At 43.1% G+C, this 19171-nt stretch overlaps 1 protein-coding gene across 3 annotated transcripts in view; it reads right to left on the bottom strand.

The window, feature by feature from the left end:
• TET1 (tet methylcytosine dioxygenase 1) overlaps positions 1-19171 on the bottom strand; it is a 101985-nt gene that overhangs the window by 51008 nt on the left and 31806 nt on the right. For 2 of the 3 annotated variants that reach the window (XM_060241146.1, XM_060241147.1), the window contains one exon: positions 12631-12681. In XM_060241146.1, coding sequence (XP_060097129.1) covers positions 12631-12681 — 51 coding nt within the window. Of the gene's footprint in view, positions 1-12630; positions 12682-12986; positions 13113-19171 lie in introns of those variants that run through there. The other variant, XM_060241148.1, reaches the window with a different exon arrangement.

Below are 19171 nucleotides of genomic sequence, written 5' to 3'. Positions count from 1 at the left end.
AAGCCTACAGCTCTTGCTAATGCACATGGAATAGAAATGGCTGTTCTCCCATTATTTAAATCTGAAGGAATCCTGCCAATTTTGCCTGTATTATTACTCAGGTCTGGCTATGAGATTTATCTGGGAATACCATTGCCAAGATGCCTCAAGATGGATATTCATATATAGCATCTGCCTAGAAAGGCAGTCATGGGAGGGATGGCAGTGCTCATCCACTGTTCAAAGCTTCCAGTGTGAAGTAATTCAGCAAGCTGAAATCCCAGGAAGGACAGGATGAATTGTCTGTTAGTATAACAGCAAGTGACTGTGTACAACGGATTCTCCACCTAAGGTTGTCCCAGATCCCTCCATGATTATCGTGAGGCTCTCCAAAATAACACCTGACCTTTAAACACATGGCAAGACACCCCCTAGGTTACATAGTGCCTTGGCTATCAAACAGTGCAAGAACCATACCACTACTGTGGTTAATCACCAGCTAGCACAAATCTCCACCTACCTGCCCCAGACTAAGCACGATGGCCTGATCCCAGTTGTCCCCTATGCAAGCACCAGTCATTTCCAACCCATGGGGTGGCATCGCATCACGACATTTTTGTGACAGACTTTTTACAGGGTGGTTTGCCTCTGCCTTCCCTGGTCATCTACACTTTACCCCCAGCAAGATGGGTACTCATTTTACCAACCTCGGAAGGATGGAAGGCTGAGTCAACCTTGAGCTGGCTATCTGAACCCAGCTTCCACCAGGATCAAACTCAGGTTGTGAGCAGAGCTTGGACTGTAATACTGCAGCTTACCACTCTGCGCCACGGGGCTCCTTTCCAGAGACTTATGTAGCCAATCAGATTTCAGAATCCTCAAGAACATGGTCATTGGTCTTGAGGATTAAGCTTTCAAAAGCCTGGCTGAACTATGAAACAACAGCACCCAGGAACATTTTCTCATATCCCTTGTTTGCAGAAAGCCTGAGGCAAAAAAAAAAAAAAGGAATGGTCAGGGGAAAGCTAGAGAACAGCCGCTTATCATGAGATCTGCAGTTTTTCAAACTTACGCGCTGGAAGATTGTTCTCTTCTGCCGCCCTTATGAATAAGCCTGTGACACACCATCCAATAAAGCTTCCCTAATTAATATGAAAAGCCTGGCCAATGCTGGCCTCCAGAGACCACCATTTATGCCTGCAGTGCCAAGGGTGCCATCTACTCGATGGTCACAAATTACCCAAACTTGGTTCCATTTAGGATTCTTTAAGTAGAGTTTTCCTGCCTCATTTATTTGGATACCTTTCAGTTGGTCTCACAGAGTTGGGCATATGGGCTAAAATATAATTTGTCAGATGAAATTCCCTGGACAATAAAAGGCTTATTTCTTGACTGGGATGAAAACATTGCTCAGGGAAAGCAAAAGGCAACATATCTGCATTTGCTTGGACCCTACTAAAAAGCATCCAACCAGAATACAGCTAAAACAGCTCTATTTCCAGCTAACCTTTTCTGGAAAAGGTTACAGAATGATGGCTCAGCAACTTGACACACCCAAATACACTGCAAGCTACGTGTGCACAAACCATATCACAAAACATTTAATTCGCCTCAAGCCATTAAAAAGACAGCTGGCAATGTGTTTGAATCAAAGCAAGCTCCTCCCCAACACACATGAGCTGCAATACAGGGGCTAAGTTTATTTATTATTATTTAAAACATATTCATGCTATCTGTCCACCTGATTCAGGGTCCCCTAGGAGGCAAACATTAAAACATTGGAGACATTAAAGAGCAATATTTAAAGCAATTAAACAAAATACAATATAAACATAGACAGGGAGAAGGGCTAGTAAGAGCTGGTAAGGAAACACTGTCTTCACACGGTGGCAGAAGCCAATGACAGAGGGAGACAGATGAGGGGAAGTAGTTCCAGAGTTTTGGCACCACAACCGAAAAGGCCCTACAGTATATGATAAACCAAATTAATTTCTCAGATATTTTTCTAAGAACAAAGACACTTGGGTCTAGGCTATGAAAAGTATACCTATCCACCCAGGTTATAAAATAATTAAACCTTGAACATTTTTTAAAATTAAATTGAGACTATTAGCCTATGCTCTTTTATCATAGACCTATTTCAAAATAGACAAACAAACCATTTTGTAGAGCCCATGAATCAGCTGATTTGGTTTAAAATAAATAGGTAAAATCCATGTAGTTACACGACAAACAAGAAAGCAAAGACAAACAACAAAGCTTATCCAAGGCAAGTAATTAAACCAGGTTATCGAAGATCAAAGGGAACCCACCACAAAAGTTCTATTTCCTCTTTCTGCACCATCTAGAAAACAACTGTTAGGTATTAAGGTGGGGAGCAAAGCAAAAGTTTTAGAAGCCAGAATTGCTTATGAGCATTGCTGAACTACTTGGAAATATCTCAGTCACTGAGACTACTCTAGACTTTTCCAAATACCTGTTAATGCTCCTGACATGGCCATAAAGTCACTTACAAAGACAGCCAGACAAATGCTTGTCACAGGAGAGATGTCTTCATAGTCACTACCTATCAGTTCCTTAAACTGTGCAATAAGAACAGAACCCACAGGGATCTAGACAGGGATGACTGGTACCTGGGATAAGGCTTCATGGTTCTTTAAAAATAATAATACACACCACCACAGTGGCTTCTCTTACTGTGCAAGAGTGATAATACTAAAGAGGCAAAATGCAGGTGGAGGACTGAGGCATGTTTATAATAAACCTTGCTACTCCAAATGTTTCATGCAGTCCTGCTAGTCAGGAGCCAACAAGGCCCATTCCTGTTCTTTTGTGCCCCACCTGGTCAGTGAGATTTCTGAAAGTTAACTGGAAGGTGACATAAGGCCACAGCACTTCAGAACTTTTGAAGCTGGCTTGCAAAAAGCCACTTTGTTGGTTACCTGAGTCAAGTAAGAACTGCCTCTACAACCAGGCAGGAAAGCTTTCTAGAAGTCTGTGGTTTTTCTTTTAAGCCACAAATAATTCAGAAGAATACTAGGAAGAGACAGGCCAATTTTTTAAAAAATTCCAGCTAGTTACCAGGTCCGTAGCCAGAGAGGGGCCTGTGGGGGCCCCACCAACCTGCGGCCTACTGTCCACACTGCCACTGTGCCTCCTCCCTCCCCTGTGATTCCAATCGCACCGGGGTGTGTGTGTGCAGAAATAGCTGCAACCATTTTAAGGGCTGGCCAACCAGCTGTTCAGTGGGCCCTCTAAATCATGTGGGGAGGCCAGTGGCTCTTCCTGCCACCCCTCCTGTGCAATTTGAATTGCAGGGGAGGGAGGGGGCTGCCCTCAAGTGGAGGTGGGGAGGGAAGGCCACGGATTGGATTGTCTCCCTGCTTCTCACAACTTGCCAGAGAGTTCTCCAGCTGGCTGCAAGAAGGAGGGAGGCTGGGCCTGCCTCTTTCCCCTTCTGTTCTTTAAGCAGGAAGGCAGAGGGAGAAGAGGCAGTGGTCTCCCTGCTTCTTGCAGCCGGCTGGACACTTCTCTGGCCAGCTGTGAGAAGCAGGAACACTGCCCCTTCTCGCTCTCCCTCTTCCCCCTCCTGCTCAGAAAGAGGTGAGGGGTCTCCATACTTCTGACAGTCTGCTGGCTGTGAGAAGCAGGTAGGCCTGGCCTGCTGGCCTCACCTTTTTTTAGGTCAGAGGCTGTTTAAAAATTTGGGTGCACCCTGAATTTTTAAAAGCCCCCCCTCTGACTTAAAAAAAATTCTGCTAGTCACTTTTGTGGTCTTATTACCCAAATGAGATTTGTTTCTGAAGAGACAGAGAGATGAAGTGGGGCAACTTGTTCCAGAGGCAGCAAAACCTCCAAAAACAATGAATATTTCTCTCAGGGTGCTATAGTCCAGCTGAACAAACTAGCCAGACTCATAGCCCTTTTACACAGATAGGCTTACTGTTTCCACAACTGCCTAGAAGAATCCCCCTTCCAAATTTTTGAAGAACGCAAGTGCCAGAGTAACAGAACAGAAGGACCACAATTGAGAAGACCAGCTGAAAAATTACAACCACTTTTCACAGTGGGGAACAGCCAAACACTGCAGGGAACCTTCACTTGTAGGCACAGTCAGGCACCCATGGTATATTTTATCAGTCTGAGAGCTCCTTCCCACATCTGTACACTGAAAAAAAGCGAGATGCCAGAACTGTTGTGCAGATGGTCCCACATCCATCAGCATACACTTTCTGATGCATGCTAAAGCGACACACTGATTGAAACCACACCAACTCTCCTGCAGAGAACTGAGCATATGGCACCCTTACACCAAAACTCTGGCTGCAAGGGCTAAACACCATTTCTGGTGCAGTTCCATCAAATCCTGAAAGACAGCCGACTGATTGTCCTTACTATAGACTGGTGTTCTCGTGTCTGAGCCTCTGCAGCTGTAGACTTCACAATGAATTGTGTCATTAAAACTGAGCATGTCACAGTATGCTCCTCCCCACCCCTCATTAAATTGTGTCAATGCTGACCTAAATATAATTTAACAGTTCTTAGAATCTAAAGTAATCAAGCAACATCAGTGAGAGGCTAAAGAGGCACCAGATCCCAAAGTTTTACCCCCATAATAATAACGACATTGTCAAGCAGCAAATATCCAGATCTTCCGTTTGTAGAAATGACAATACTGTATTTGCAGATGCAGCTAAGTGTGCTGCATATGGTGAGAAATTGCTGAACAGTTATTGCTGACCTGAAACAAGGAAAGGATTAAACCAATTCTGCAGAATGGAGGAAAGACGACTGGCAAGCTGGAAATCCACTGAGTGGGAACCTAACAATGAGAACTAATTTCTAACTGGTCTGTAAGTGAAACAAAGAACTCTGACCAGCATTGGTTTAGATCAGGTGGATGCAAAACAGTTAGTTTGTCTCTGAACTTTCCAGTCAGCACCATGTTGAATTAATCCCTGTGGATGGGCAAGAAACTTCCATTCCAAATGTTTTTTTAAAACTTAACTTTGCAAAAATTGTAAGTTTCCTTGTGCAGGCAAATCTCACAAATATGTGCAATACCATTTTCTCAAGGTAAAAACATCCTCGTTTCCCCTTCCTCCTCTCACACCTTATAAAGGTAGTAGGAACATTACCCATATAATAAATACAGGACAAACAGATTCTAACCTACCATTATCACCAGAGAGGTGACATCCCTTTCATATTAATAAACAAAAAGAGTAAACCGTTCTACTTGTGTACGTACATTCATATGATAGAATCTAGAAATATTTTACTATTAGATGGGAAAGTTTGCAACACCACAAGAGGAGAGGCATGGGCAGAATATGCTGAGTTTGCCCAAACATTATATAAACTGTTGTGCTGGGCAAGATCAGTCTTTTTCTACTGAACCTTCTTGAGACCAACAGGGCCACACTGTGTTGAATACATGCTGTCCTAAAGTTAGACATTTGCCCAGTGGTTTGTTTAAAGACCTCCAAAGAGGATGATTTCCCACTGGTAAATGGAAGGGAATAATGGACAAATCCAGATTAGATGCATGGCGTGCCATTTATTATTGGAAGTTCAAGGGTATCTAATGTAACATCAACATATTGCTAATGTGATTCCGGAAACAACAGCACAACAACTCTTTGTACCGCTAAAGCGGATTTATTAAGTGGAAGCCCTGCACAGTTTACAAGACACCAAGTTAAATACAAGCCACTAGCCTCATACTGGCACTTGCCAGGAGTCTGACAAGCCTTCAGGTTTTGTCTCTCAGGCAAGAAGAAAAACAGGCTTACCAAGAATAACTGAGACTTGGATCCATCAAAGGATTTTCATGAACAGAGGGAGGTTTTTTCCCTGCTAGCCCAACTACCACTTCATGCTTCTTTGGGGGGGGGGGGGAGGTAGGGGGTCCGTGTCCCTCAGGAGTAGCATTTGGGGAGGGGTACTCTGAGCTACAGCAGGAAGAAAACAAGTAAGTTGTGATTTGCTGATGGAAATCCTTCATATTCCCAGAAATCCTTCACTGAATCCAAAGGCAGCCTGCATTTGGCTTTGCAAATTATCAGTTGTACAGGCCTTCCTAAGGCTTTAAAAAAAACCCACCAACACAGCGTAGCATACTTTTAAGTGCAATGATTTCTGAATACACCCCAATAAGTCCAGAAACAAAAGATTTATTTTGGAATGAAAAGATGACAACTGGCCACAGAACAAACACACTTTTTCTGAAATTGGAAGGAGGCGAAGAGACCCCGATTCGTATATTTTTTGGCATACAAAACACCAAAAAACTCCCCAATAAAAATAAAATTTTACCTATTCAGAAGATACTTCACATTGCTCACCTTTCATAATTAGTGTTTTTGTTCTTCCATGTCATGCACCAAGGAAAAGGAGTTTCTCTTAACTAAAGAAAACAGAACAGCCACAGTAGTGGGAATTTTCTCCTGACAGCATTGACTTACTTAATAAAGCCCCTTCGACTTGTGCCACTAACTGGGACCAAACAGAGCTCTCGATAAAACTTTAAGCTCTGAACAAACAGAAAGCTTGGAAATAAAACCTTCATATTTTTCCTTCTTTCCCACAGATCTGAAACATAGAAAGTCTGATAATTTTACTTCCTCAGATATGCTGCCATTTACTTACAGGTTAACTAATGAGGACATGATTTAATTTTTGGCCTGCCAAACTATCAATCAAGAGTACTTGTGTGCCAATCATTGAGTCCACTCCTCTCTCCCACCAAGTGGCTATTGCTAGCCATTCTGTCAGTAAAAGGCAACTGACCTTAGTTCTGGCAGTTACTGGCTCTCCCTACTTTCCCACTAGCTGAGCTGCCTGTCACACTAATTCACAGAGGAGAGAAAGAAACCTGTCCCTCAACTGGCTGAGTGAGGGAGAAGAAGGGAAACAGCCAGTGGAAAGATTCCCTTGATTATATGAAGACTCCTCCCTATCCTCCACTGGAAAGGGGAAAGAAATGGCATCCTGTGGAAACAGACCAGATACAGAGAGAGAGATACGGAGGGACAGTGAGACACAGAGAGAGAATGGACTCCTCTGCTTAAGACCAACATTATCAGAGACAGACTGCTGGTCTGAAAGGTATCACTAAAGGCCTCTGAGACAGAACTCATTGGGGCCAGTCCTGACTACAGCTGCCAGTTCCAGGTTGGTGGGAAATTCCTGGAGATTCTGTGGTGGAGTTTGAGGAGGGCATAGGAGTTAGGGCTTCAGAGCCGGGTCTGCCAGACACAGGTTCTTGCTGCAGAAGCTGACTGGGTGATTTTGGACCAGTTACAGACTTACAGCCTAACCTGCCTCACAGTGTAGTTGTTCAGATCAAAGGGGGGGAAAGGAGAATGATGCAAGCTGCTTTGGTCCCCTGGTGGAGAAAGACTGTCCTTTTCCCATGTAGGCTGCAGGGATGGAAAGCTGAAATCAGAGGTGCAGATAAAGGGAAGGAAATAGGGTTGCCAACTCCAGGTTTGGAAATTCCTGGAGATGGGGCCTAGAGACAGTGCAGCTTGAGGAGGGGTGGGACCTCAGACAGGTACAATGCCATTTCTTCCTGGAGAACCACTGTTGCCAATCTCCAGGCTGCAGATCACTCAGAATCACAACTGGTCTCCAGATGGCAAAGATCAGCTCCCCTTGAGGTGCGTGGGGAAAGTGAACGACTTCACTTGGGTGGGTGGGAAGACAGCAAGGGTGGGGGGGCACTCACCCAGAGCCTTTTTCTAGAGCCCCTTGTATTTTTCTCCGCAATGGGCCTTATTCCTAGTACTAGCATAAAAGGGGAATCTTGTTTCATTTTTCAGATCTATTTCTTCTCCCTCCTGCAAAATATTTTATATTCATAGACATCTTATGAGAAAAATCATTATTGTAACTTCCATTTTGAAGTTGGGCAAACTAAATCTATAAGAGACCAGCTTGCTGCGCAAATGCATAATTCCCGGGTTTTATAGTTCAGGTAGAGTCTGAATTCAAGCCTTTAGTAGTTGAGGCATCATAACACCTCTCGCCCTAGTTGTTACCATTTACACAAAGAAGCAATGGAAGAAATTGTCCTCCAAACAGCTGGATGAAGAAAAATGCCCTTCCAATTTGCTCTGGGCATGTGTTCAGGGAGACATTAAAAGCTCATTTCACGGAATTCAATCCAGGTGTACACTGTAAGTTTCCCCCAAGGCCATGAACAATTTAAATGCAAAGCATAAGAATCAGGCACTCTAAACAGACAGTGATGAGAAATTATGGGAATGGTCTGAGATAGCAAAGCATAATGAAAAAGTTATGTGCAACCTTCCAGATTCCCAAGGAAAGCCTGGGCTCACTCCCCACTCTGCCATGCCAAAAGAGTATAAGGCCAACAGGTATTTGTTTCCAGATGCAGCTCAAGCTGCTGATGACCTCTGAAGCCCTAAAGAACTGTAAAAGATTGCTTTCTCCCATAGGAACATGCCGAATCCTTCATAGCAGCAGGGGAGACCCTTACTGCATGTCCTGCCCCTTTACAGGTTGGCAGCTGCTTACTAGAGAAGGCATTCTCAATGGTGGCACCATTAATGAAACAGACAAATTAGATATACGTCAACACTAACATTTAAAAGTGCTACACTGACAATATCCTGTTGTTAGCTGGGACTTTTAAGCTTCCTTTGTTTTTTGTGGCTGTGTTTTGATGTTGGTTAGCTCTTATTAGCATTGGTTTCTCTGTCCATTTATGAATTTCACCGCCACTTTTTGCTTAATGGTGGCTGGTTTATTGGAGGAAGGTTGTGCCTTTTGTGATTAAGTCTTTAGAGCTTGCTGAGCATGTTTGCTTATTTTATGAACTTCATGCAGACATGTAGGCGCAAAAGATGGGGATGTTATCATACTTGGAAAATGAAAACACCAGCAACAACAATAGCTGGAACATCATCCACACCCACTGGTAGTTTTCACTAAGCACACCAAGTGCTCGTGAATTTTCACTCATGCCGTTGTGTGAAACTAGATGACAGTGCACAGCACTAAGAAAACCTAGTAATACTTTCATATCTATTGGCAGAACTTTGAATCCTACAAATAAAATGTGATGCGAGACCATAGTATTTGTTGTGTACATATTTATTCTGCCTTTCCTCTAAGGCAGGGGTGTCAAATGTGCAGCCCATGGGCCAGATCAGGCCCCCAGAAGGATCCGATCAGTCCTGCAAGCAAGTTTGCTTCCTTTTCCCTCTCTCTTGCTTCCTTCTGCATCACAGCTTGCTTTGCCAGGATGTCTCAATCACACAGGAGCTACAAAGCAAAACCTCTATTTTCTCCATTGGCTGAGGCTCCTCTCTTGGGGAGGGAGGGAGAGCTTGCTTTGATACTAACCACAATATTGCAAGAGTGCTAATTAAGCACATTTTATTTTGGGGTTTTTTAAATCTTTAATTGTGTCTGTGGCCTTTATAAAGTTTCTATCTCTGCTACCTGGCATTACATTTTATGACACTCATGGCCCAGCATGACAAGATCCCATTTATGTCAGATCTGGTCCTCATAACAAATGAGTTCGACACCCCTGCTCTAAGGAGCTGAGGGCAGCATTATCATTCTCTGCTCCTCCATTTTATCCTCATGACAATCCAGTGAACTAGAATGTTTGACAGGCCCAAGGTCACCCAGTAAGTATCCATGGCAGAGTGAGGATTCAAGCCTGCGTCTCCCAGATTCTAGTCCTGCAGAGTTGGCCAACTACACACCGTGCTGGCTCATAGTTTTGGATATTCACCATACCTACACAGCCAGCCTTGAGACAGCCTTTGATACATACCAAAAGGGAGACTTACATGGGCTTAGTCTAGCCTAAACATAGGTGGCCGGTCTCCCCACTGCAAGGTGAACGGAGGCTGGCCATTGCCATCCCCCAGCCTGCTATGTAGACATGCACCTGGTCAGTGGCTGATTAGATCTGTATTCACCTTTACCTCATGTTTTCCATCTGCTGTATCTCAAAATAACAAAAGAGAAAATTAAAGCTTATATATGATAAACTAAAGCTGACCTGGAGAGCACAGGCTTGCCCAATCTTGTCAGATCTCGGGAGCTAAGCAGGATCAGCCCTGAGACCCCCACAGAAGTCTAGGGTTGCTATGCAGAGGAAAGCAATGCCAAACCACCTCTGCTCATCTCTTCTTGCTTTGAAAACCTTATGGGGGTTGCAATTAGTCAGCTCTGAATTGATGGCAAAAAAGAAAGAAAAGGGAAAGGAAAGAAAGAAATCTGATCTATACGAAGGTATCAATACTATTAAAAAGCTACTTTTTAAAAAAGGACATTCTGTTGGTTTATCACATAAAACAGATTTGTAAAATAATTATGTATCTTCTGTAAGGCTTACAAGCACACTCTAGGATTTACTGAACCAAGCAAATATCAATGCATAGCCAAGGTAACTCAGATCAGACTAGCTATTTACCCATTATCCTGCTGTATTTACAATCTCTTTATACCTTGCCATGTTTACTGACCTGCACCACCATAACCCAAGTAAACTAAACTACCTGGGATTTAGGTTGCCCAACTGCCACTGCTTACAAGAAAGCTAAATTAGTATAATCTACCAGGAAGGTTTTTAATGAAAATACCCCATAAGTGAATAGGGATTCCTATCCACATTAGTAAGCTAATTAAGAACATTTTTCAAGATACAATAATATATAGTACAACTCTGTATATGAGTAAGAGAACAGCAGCTCCTGCACAGGTCTGAGACATGATTGATTAAACTTCGTTGCAGAGGCCTATGCAACACAAATATGCACAATGCCTGGCCCAAATACACAACTTGCAATGCTGTCACTCACTTCAAAGAGCTGGATTACATCCTTCTGGCTCAAGCCCGAAGTGAATTACTAGTATATGGTGATAAAATTACGACTAGAGCTGGCACAAGAAAATAATAAAAATAGCACGATCCAACACAAAATTCTTCCCCTGTACATGAAAATGAATGAGAGCAATACAAGAACACAGTGGAATTTAATGGATGTACTGGAATCCATATCCCGTTCACTTAGAAAGAGATCCTGCTGATATTCATAGAACTAAAAATCCAAGCAAGAATCACACCCTAAGTTTAGGTGTTGCCAATTAAAACGAGAACTAAACGTAAATGTCTAACATAACAACTTAAAAGAAGAGCATTGTTTAAAATAAAAGCAAAACCAGTCGATTGTCTTAAGAGTCAAATGCTCACATTTGGGAAATATTCAGCACTCTTTTTTACCAAGTCAAAAGTTGTGGATTCGTTTCAGACAAACTTCAGAATACTTCACTCCCCTTGTTGTGAATAGAACTGTAAGGACGGTTAAGTGTGCACAGGATGGCAGACTTAAGCACTAATAACAGGACTTACTTGTGTGTAAACATGGATAGGGACAGGCAGTAAGTCTCATTTTCAGCAGTATTTAAGGTTCCTTGATCTTCTGTAAACTCTTTGGCGGACAGGTTTCAAACAAGATATTTGCATAGTTACCTTTAGAATCTACATTTATCTAACATACCATACACCTAATTTTTAAACAATGAGCCACGAACGGCACGGTCAGCACACCACGTTAGCATTTCCACCATTCACACCAAATAATCCTTACTCAAAAAGAACTACGTTCAATTCACATATTTTCCAGCCAAGTCCTTGGACTCAAAATGCCGCATACCAATAGCAATGCCAGGGCTACATCACAGAACACAACTTTATACCAATGTCACAGACAAAAACAAATAGCAAAAATGTGCCAACACATGCACAATACCTTTTCACTTTTGGCATATAACTGTAAAAACACCGGCCATGATCCAGAACTTTGGAAGGCTCCAATGACACACAGAGCTCTGACACTTGTGGGAGGGGCCTCATTCTCTACTATGAGATGGGGAATCCCCATTCTTAGCAGGGATTTCCTCTATACGTGCACAGGGATTCCCCGCCTTCAGAAGAGAAGAGGGCTGCCATTTATAGGGACCAGTTACGTGTGTGAGAGAAAACACTGAACATACACATCAAGGTTTCATCCTTCATTTTCATTTCAGCAGCAACCCCACAGCAACCTTTTAAAAAGAAAAAACTCCACTGAATGTATATTTTCAGTGCAACATCCATTTAACGATGAAAATAATCAGCCTGAAACATACATTGCTATCATTTTAAGACCGATCTCTACAATGTGAGGAAACAAGAAGCAATTCACATTTTAAAAAATGTAACAAGTTTGAATACTCCCATCTTTAGCAGGACATCCAAGAGCTAACATTTCAGACCTAGTTTGCCCCAAAACAAAAGCCCATGCACACTAAGAATCATGCCAATTCATGAATGAGGGGTGGCATCAGTCATCTACAATGGATCAAGAGTGGTTAGACTTTAACCTGCCATCTTGTGCACAAAGAGTTAAATCTCGACAAAAACACACTCAACCATACAGAGGGAAAGACAAATGTTAATTTTTTTTTTAAATCAGCCATATATAAACAAAAATCCGAGGAACACAATGTCATTACTACCTGCACGCTTTTACTTTCTATTCCTTAGCAAGATAACAGTGGGTTTTTTTTTCTTCAAATGGATGGGACATATCATTATTAATAAAGCAATTGTCAGTTTACCTTTAGAACTCTTTGCTTTCTTCTCTGAGGCCTTTTGTTTTCAGTTAGCACCTAAAGAAAAACATCAAATTGCAGAATAAGTCTGGTGTGGATAAGAAAATCATTTGTAAAGCAGTCTCTCTCTCTCTCTCTTTTTTTTATTGGTAATGTTTGAAGACTTGAAACACAACCATAAAGGTTCCTCTTGCCAAAAAGAAAAAGAAAAAAGGAACTGATAGAGACTTTAGACGATCGAGTCCCCGGAATCAAAACAAAAACGGAAAAAGAGGGTTAAGGAGGAAGGAGGGACGAATAACCTTCCCCCCCTCTTAAAGTCGGGTTTAATTAGGCGCTGCATTCTTCATAGCAAAACCCACAAGGTAGCCATCTTGCTTCCTTCTGCAGAAGAACCCTCTACAGTGTAGCACTTCTTCACGCTGCTTTTGGGGTATTATTATCATGGTGTTTTAAAAGCAGCAGCAGCAAGCAGCAGCGCTAAGCGGCAAGCACAGCGAGCCCTGCCTGCCAACACTAAGGACGTGCTGGGCATGCCTCTCAAATATTATTAGGGGGAAGGAAGGGAGGGGGGAGACGGGAGGGGGGCTCCAGAAAAGGCTCGGCCAATGGCAAGGCGAAGCCAGCCGCTTTCCCAAAGCGCTCTTCCCCAGCCTAGCCCTTCCCAAACAAAGGGTCTCCTATGTGGGCTTTACTCCGAGCAAGAGGACACGGGGAGCAAGGCGCAAGCTGCGACATGGACTCCACCAGACCGCGGATCCGGCCCGAACGGCGGGGGTGGGGGTGAGGGAGGTAGGAAGGAGAGACAACGGCGGCTGGAGGCAGGCAAGCAAGCAAGCCAGGGGCCAAGGCGGAAGCGAGGTGTAAAGACACGCAGCAGCAGCAGCTTTGGGTTTATCTGGCTGAAGGCCGCGCGTGTGTGAGGGCAAAAGATACGGAGGGGAGGGAAGGTGGCTGCCCCAGGAGGTGGCGGCGGCTACAAGCATAGCCAGCTTCAAGAGCGGATTGGATAAGCATATGGAGCAGAGGTCCATCAGTGGCTATCAGCCACAGGGTATCGATGGAGTTCTCTGTCTGGGGCAGTGATGCTCTGTATTCTTGGTGCTTGGGGGGCACAACGGGAGGGCTTCTAGTGTCCTGGCCCCACTGGTGGACTTCCTGATGGCACCTGGCTTTTTTTGGCCACTGTGTGACGCAGAGTGTTGGATTGGATGGGCCACTGGCCCGATACGACATGGCTTTTCTTATATTCTTATGAACGGGGTCCCTTTGGGGAGGGGGGGGGCGCCGATCGCGGGCTCTTCAGGAAGGTATATTGTGCAGTTTGACTTTATAAGGCAAGAGCTGCATATCGGCGATTTTTGCAAGAGGAGGGTTAGGCGAGGACACCGTCTGGCGCGGCTATCCCCGGGTCAACCCACGCGCGCTCCCCCGCGCCCACTCCGCCGAGCCCTGCTTGTCGACGGCGAAGGATAAAAGGCCATCGATCGCGTTTGTCGTCATGGGGCGGCGGGCGCGGAGGACGGCAGTCGGGAGCCGCGAGCGTCGCCCACCACGTATTGCCGCAAAAGGAAAATGGCAATGCAATGTGCAGTAAACAAGGCGGAGGACTGAATGGTGGGGCCCTGGCGGGCACGCTTTTGAACGAATGACAGCTCTCAATTCAGCGCGTTGTCGGGGGACGGGGACGGGGGGGGGGAGAGATTTCACCTTGCTTTTTAAGTGTAGGAGTCAACAGATAGTCTCTCCCCCCTCATTACTTGGCTAAAACAGTTACTCGGTTTGGAGGAAATAATTTTAAAACATTTTATTTTTCACTGGACAGCTTAAGACTTTTAATTAACTATGCCCCACATATAAATATTTGAACTTGATATCTTATTTGCAGCAGTAAGCAAGTGATTCAGCAGTGGAAACGGCACTCTTCACAAAGCCAAACCCCACAATTTACTTATGCAGCCCTGCAAATAAGTCCACAAAGTTGACCAGTGCGCACACAGTTTTACTATCTACTTAGCATCTGGTGCCTGTGTTTACTGCTCAGCACACCGACTGCCTAAACAGAGGAAGACAATTTTCCGATCTTCCCTTCCTAGTTAGCTAGAAGCAAATCCCTTTTGGCACAGACTGCCTGCTTTGGCACAAACAACTTGTTCTATGCATTTGTTGACACTCAAACAGCACATAAAATGCTGCACAAGTTCATTGGCTAGTCATCAATATGATGTCATGAGTACACGTGAAGTCACAAACCTATATACACAATTGAGAGTGTTATGTATGTGGACTCAAGGGAAGACTTTGGATGTTTCCGCCTAGTTCATTGGAGCCATAAAGACTGAGCTTGGGGACTTGGGAACAAAGGGCTGCAGGATTCAAATCCCTGCAGCCCAGGACCAATCACAAGCCCCCACCGGTTTGAATGATCCAATCACATGCTTGCGTGGGAACCCAGAGATATATAGAAGTTTGGCCCGTGGGCCCCAACACCAGTCCTGTAAGGTGACCTTATATTATGTCACTCCTATTAAAGAGCTTGTAATCACTTACTCTGAGACTCTTCCATGCATAGAACCCACTATATTATAGAGAGGTTGATCAGAAGAAAGATGGTGGGGTCCCTAAGAACATGCCAAGCTTTCTTTGACTTTGCCAAGCCTAAGTGCAGGATTTTTGTCATGTAGTCAATAACTGTCATGTAGTCACCAGCTACAATCTGTAATTTGCCAAAGCAGAAGGAAGGCTTCTGCCATTTCTCATTCCACAGCCTTGACAAATTCCACCCCCAGAAGCCAAAACACATACAGGAGATGTTACAGCTTTAACCACCCTATTGTGGTTGAATGCTGGCAGAAAGTATGCTCTCCCATTTTTTAATGCATACTTATGGAGTAAGAATGGGTATAAAACTAAGAGGTCATATTTATTCAATGGTGGAAGACAGGAGGGCCTGGCATGACTTGGTCCATGGGGTCACAAAGAGTCGACTGTGAAGCTGAACAACAACAAAAAAATTATTCAGAGAGAGCAAAAAGTGTGATATTTTAAATGTGGTACACTTTTTAAAGGACCACTTAACAAGCTGTGCTTTTCTTAACTATTGTAGAACAAACTTTGAGTCCAGTGGCACCCTTAAGACCAACAGAGTTTTATTCATGGTATAAGCTTTCATGTACATGACACTTCCTCAGATATTCCAAACATCAACACATGACAAGGTTATCTGGCTAAATGTTTGCACATATACATGGTGAATCAAATGCATGTTTCAACGTTTCTCACAACCAACTAGTGAATTTTTATAGTGAGCCAGTACTGAAGTCTGAGAACCTAGGCTTATTTACTCAGAAATTTCACTTTCTCCAGTCAAGTTTACTTCCCAATAAATGTGCATATGACCACAACCTTATTCTAGTGTGAGATTACACCTTTTTGTTTAGTGAAAGATTCAGAATTCTGGCCCTACACAACCAAGCTTAATGCATATACGCACTTTTTAGTCTATTAAATTAGAGCTAAATATGAACAAAAATAAATACAAAGTTATTACCTGTTTGTGTATCTAATTGTGGAAGTAACAGTTTAGGCAGAAGATGAAACACTTGATGTTTTAAAATACACAGATTAGTCTGAAAGTAAAGAAGTAACTAGTACTGCCACTGTCAAATGTTTACACTGCTGGGCTATTCTTCAGTTTCTCACTTTCCCATGCTGCAGTGGGAATATTATTTTGAAGGATATTTTGTTTACAAACACTTCACAGATAAATTTTCCTGTGTGTCTCAGCATCATTAAGGGTCAAGCAGAGACAATACTTTTCCAATACAACAGTCTCGAAATCTCAGAATGAAAAGAATTCTCTGCCATACAAATTGGAAGAGACCAGGAGGCGGATTAATAAAACTGAGAGCATTACATTCGGTGTACAAAATGCACTCCCCATAGAACTGCCCAAGAAAATGAAACTGACACTGAAAAAGAAGTTAAAGAATAGGGAGCAGCTCATTAAAAAGGCAGAGAGAAGGCTTAAAGAAAGGGGTGAGGAAGCAAAGCTGCTATACAATGAGAAGGTCAGACGAAATCAAAGGGAAGCATGTTTAGCCTAAATAAAAGATGGACAGAAAAGCTAGACTTCATCCTTCTCTTGACCTGGCCTTTGCTGAAATCTTTTTTTGCTCCTCGCCTTAATCACTTCCTACCTCAATTCCCACCATTCTTTCCTAGTGACCTTGGCATATGCCTGGCTGCTAAACAATTAAAAATATGTAGGAAATACAATATTGCAGTTACAAGACTCATCTGATCCTAAGGAAGCAAAGACTCGCCTATGGATTTAATTACATTAACTGGTCTCATCAATTTTGTTGGATTTTAACCATTCATTTGCCTCTACAGGGTGCTTGGAGGACAAGGGTTATAGCAAATGAGTCCAGTGACCTGGCAGGACATAATCCCATCCTGGACCCAGCACAACTACAGGGAGGTGCCCCCCTCATCATCTTGCTGTCTGTGGCATTGGATGCCAGCAGTTCTAGAAAGAAGGACGCACCAGGGCAGTCAGCCCATCACCCGCATCCATACTGGCTCCAGAAGTTTTCATTGTGCAATGACATATACACAGCCTCAAATATTCTGGTTGTACTTAAGGTCAGCTAATCATCTGTGAGTCCATGTCTGCTGGGGATTGCATCCTCACAATGCAATCCTATGCGGAGTTACAGCCTTCTAAGTCCAATAAAAGTGATAGACTTAGCAAGCCACCAATTCCCCACCCAATCTTAGCCTCTGGCTCTCTGTAGTTTGGTTTTGCTGCAACCAGTTTCATCTGAAGTGTTACTCAAGGGTTTATTTTCAGCACAAAAAGTTATCTGCCTAATCAGTGTTATCACCAATTAGGACAAGACAGACAAGTTTTGGCCACTAGATCAAAGCAACAGTGACCTACAAGAATTCACCTCCTCCACAAGTTGGTTAAATCAAAATTACACAATACGCTCGTCCATGAAAAAAAACAGTAGAAAATACTTCAGTATACTTTTTAGCCTTAAAAAAAAAATAGCCATATAAAACCATGGATCTCTGTTTGGCCTTTAGCTGTGGCCACAGATTTACCCGTGGCTGTGGCACAGCTCTTCCCCGTTTCTCTTGGTTTCAGATCCATCACTGTTCTCATCACTGTCACAGCACAGATATTACTCTATTAATTGTATCAAGAAAGGATAATGAAGCCTGCCTTACTATTCATCCTGCTCAGCTTGCTCTTGCTGCAGCCAATCCTCTGCCACACAGCAGCCTGGCCATTTCCTGATCCTTTGCTCCACCTCTGTGCCTCCTCTCTTAATTCCCTAATTCCATGGAGACCTCAACTACTGCATCAAATGACCCTGGAGTCATCTGGTAAATAATAACAGATAGCTTTGTTAACATACTATTAAGAACGGCACAATGCTGCTGGTTACTCTATCAAGCAAATGAATGTATGACAATTGACCCTAAATAAGTGGAAAATACTGTATGCTGTTCCTTCAAACCTTACCTTTATTCAACAGCTGTCATATTTTCTGATTTTCATAAATTATTTTGTCATTAATGAAGGGGGGGGAGATGGTTTGCAGGGCTTGTCCAAAAGCTTGTCTAACCACTGCCAAGTGTTCCCTGTGATTTCCTTTCATTTTGTAATCTGGCTACAATTTTTATGCCAATCATTTTCAGGTATTAGAACCTAAACTAGGGAGAAATAAAACCATCTGTGACTACTATTCCCACATGCTACAGGCCAGTGTACTTTGACAAACTGTTATCTGGCAGAATTGAGAGCAGACCAGACTAGAGATTTGAAGGCCCAAATTGGACGAGAGATGTGAAGGCCAAAAAATTAAGGAGAAAACCCCCAGTTTTTCCTCTTTCTTTCTTTCTTTCTTTCTTTCTTTCTTTCTTTCTTTCTTTCTTTCTTTCTTTCTTTCTTTCTTTCTTTCTTTCTTTCTTTCTTTCTTTCTTTCTTTCTTTCAATTTTCCCAGTTGAAAAATTGGAAACTTGGGGGAGTGCTGAAAAAAACTCCTATGAAATATTTTGTCTTTTAAATTTACTTTTTAAAATTCCCTTTTCACCTTTTCCCTATTCTTTCCCTGGTATTTTACCCTGCATATTATCTCTTTTAGAATGAGTGAAAACTTTTTAAAGACAAGGTGGGCATGCTGTAGATGTATACAGCTCTTAAATACAAGATGTGTTTCTGTACCCAGAAGGATACCCCATCTTCATGAGAGTAGCATGAAGGTTGTTCATTGCTTCTGTGGAGTATTTCTGTGGCCCTTTTGACCTGAGTCTTCTCTTGTGGTTGACCTCTTCATCTCTCCCTTAAACTACCATGACGCAGATACCCACATATCAAGTATCAAGTAGCTTACTGCCCCATCTTGTTGGAAGGAAAACAGATCAGAAGGAAATGGGGCAGAAACTGCACCAAATCTCAGAGGAAAACTCTGAAAGTTTCACTGGAGACTGAGCTCTCTCTATCAAGTAGCTACAGAAGGAAGACGACAGCAC

Source organism: Heteronotia binoei, chromosome 6, assembly GCF_032191835.1.
Source record: "Heteronotia binoei isolate CCM8104 ecotype False Entrance Well chromosome 6, APGP_CSIRO_Hbin_v1, whole genome shotgun sequence".
Taxonomy (NCBI): Eukaryota; Metazoa; Chordata; class Lepidosauria; order Squamata; family Gekkonidae; genus Heteronotia; species Heteronotia binoei.
The sequence above is the reverse complement of the archived record's forward strand: the minus strand, read 5'-3'. Positions and strand labels throughout refer to the sequence as shown.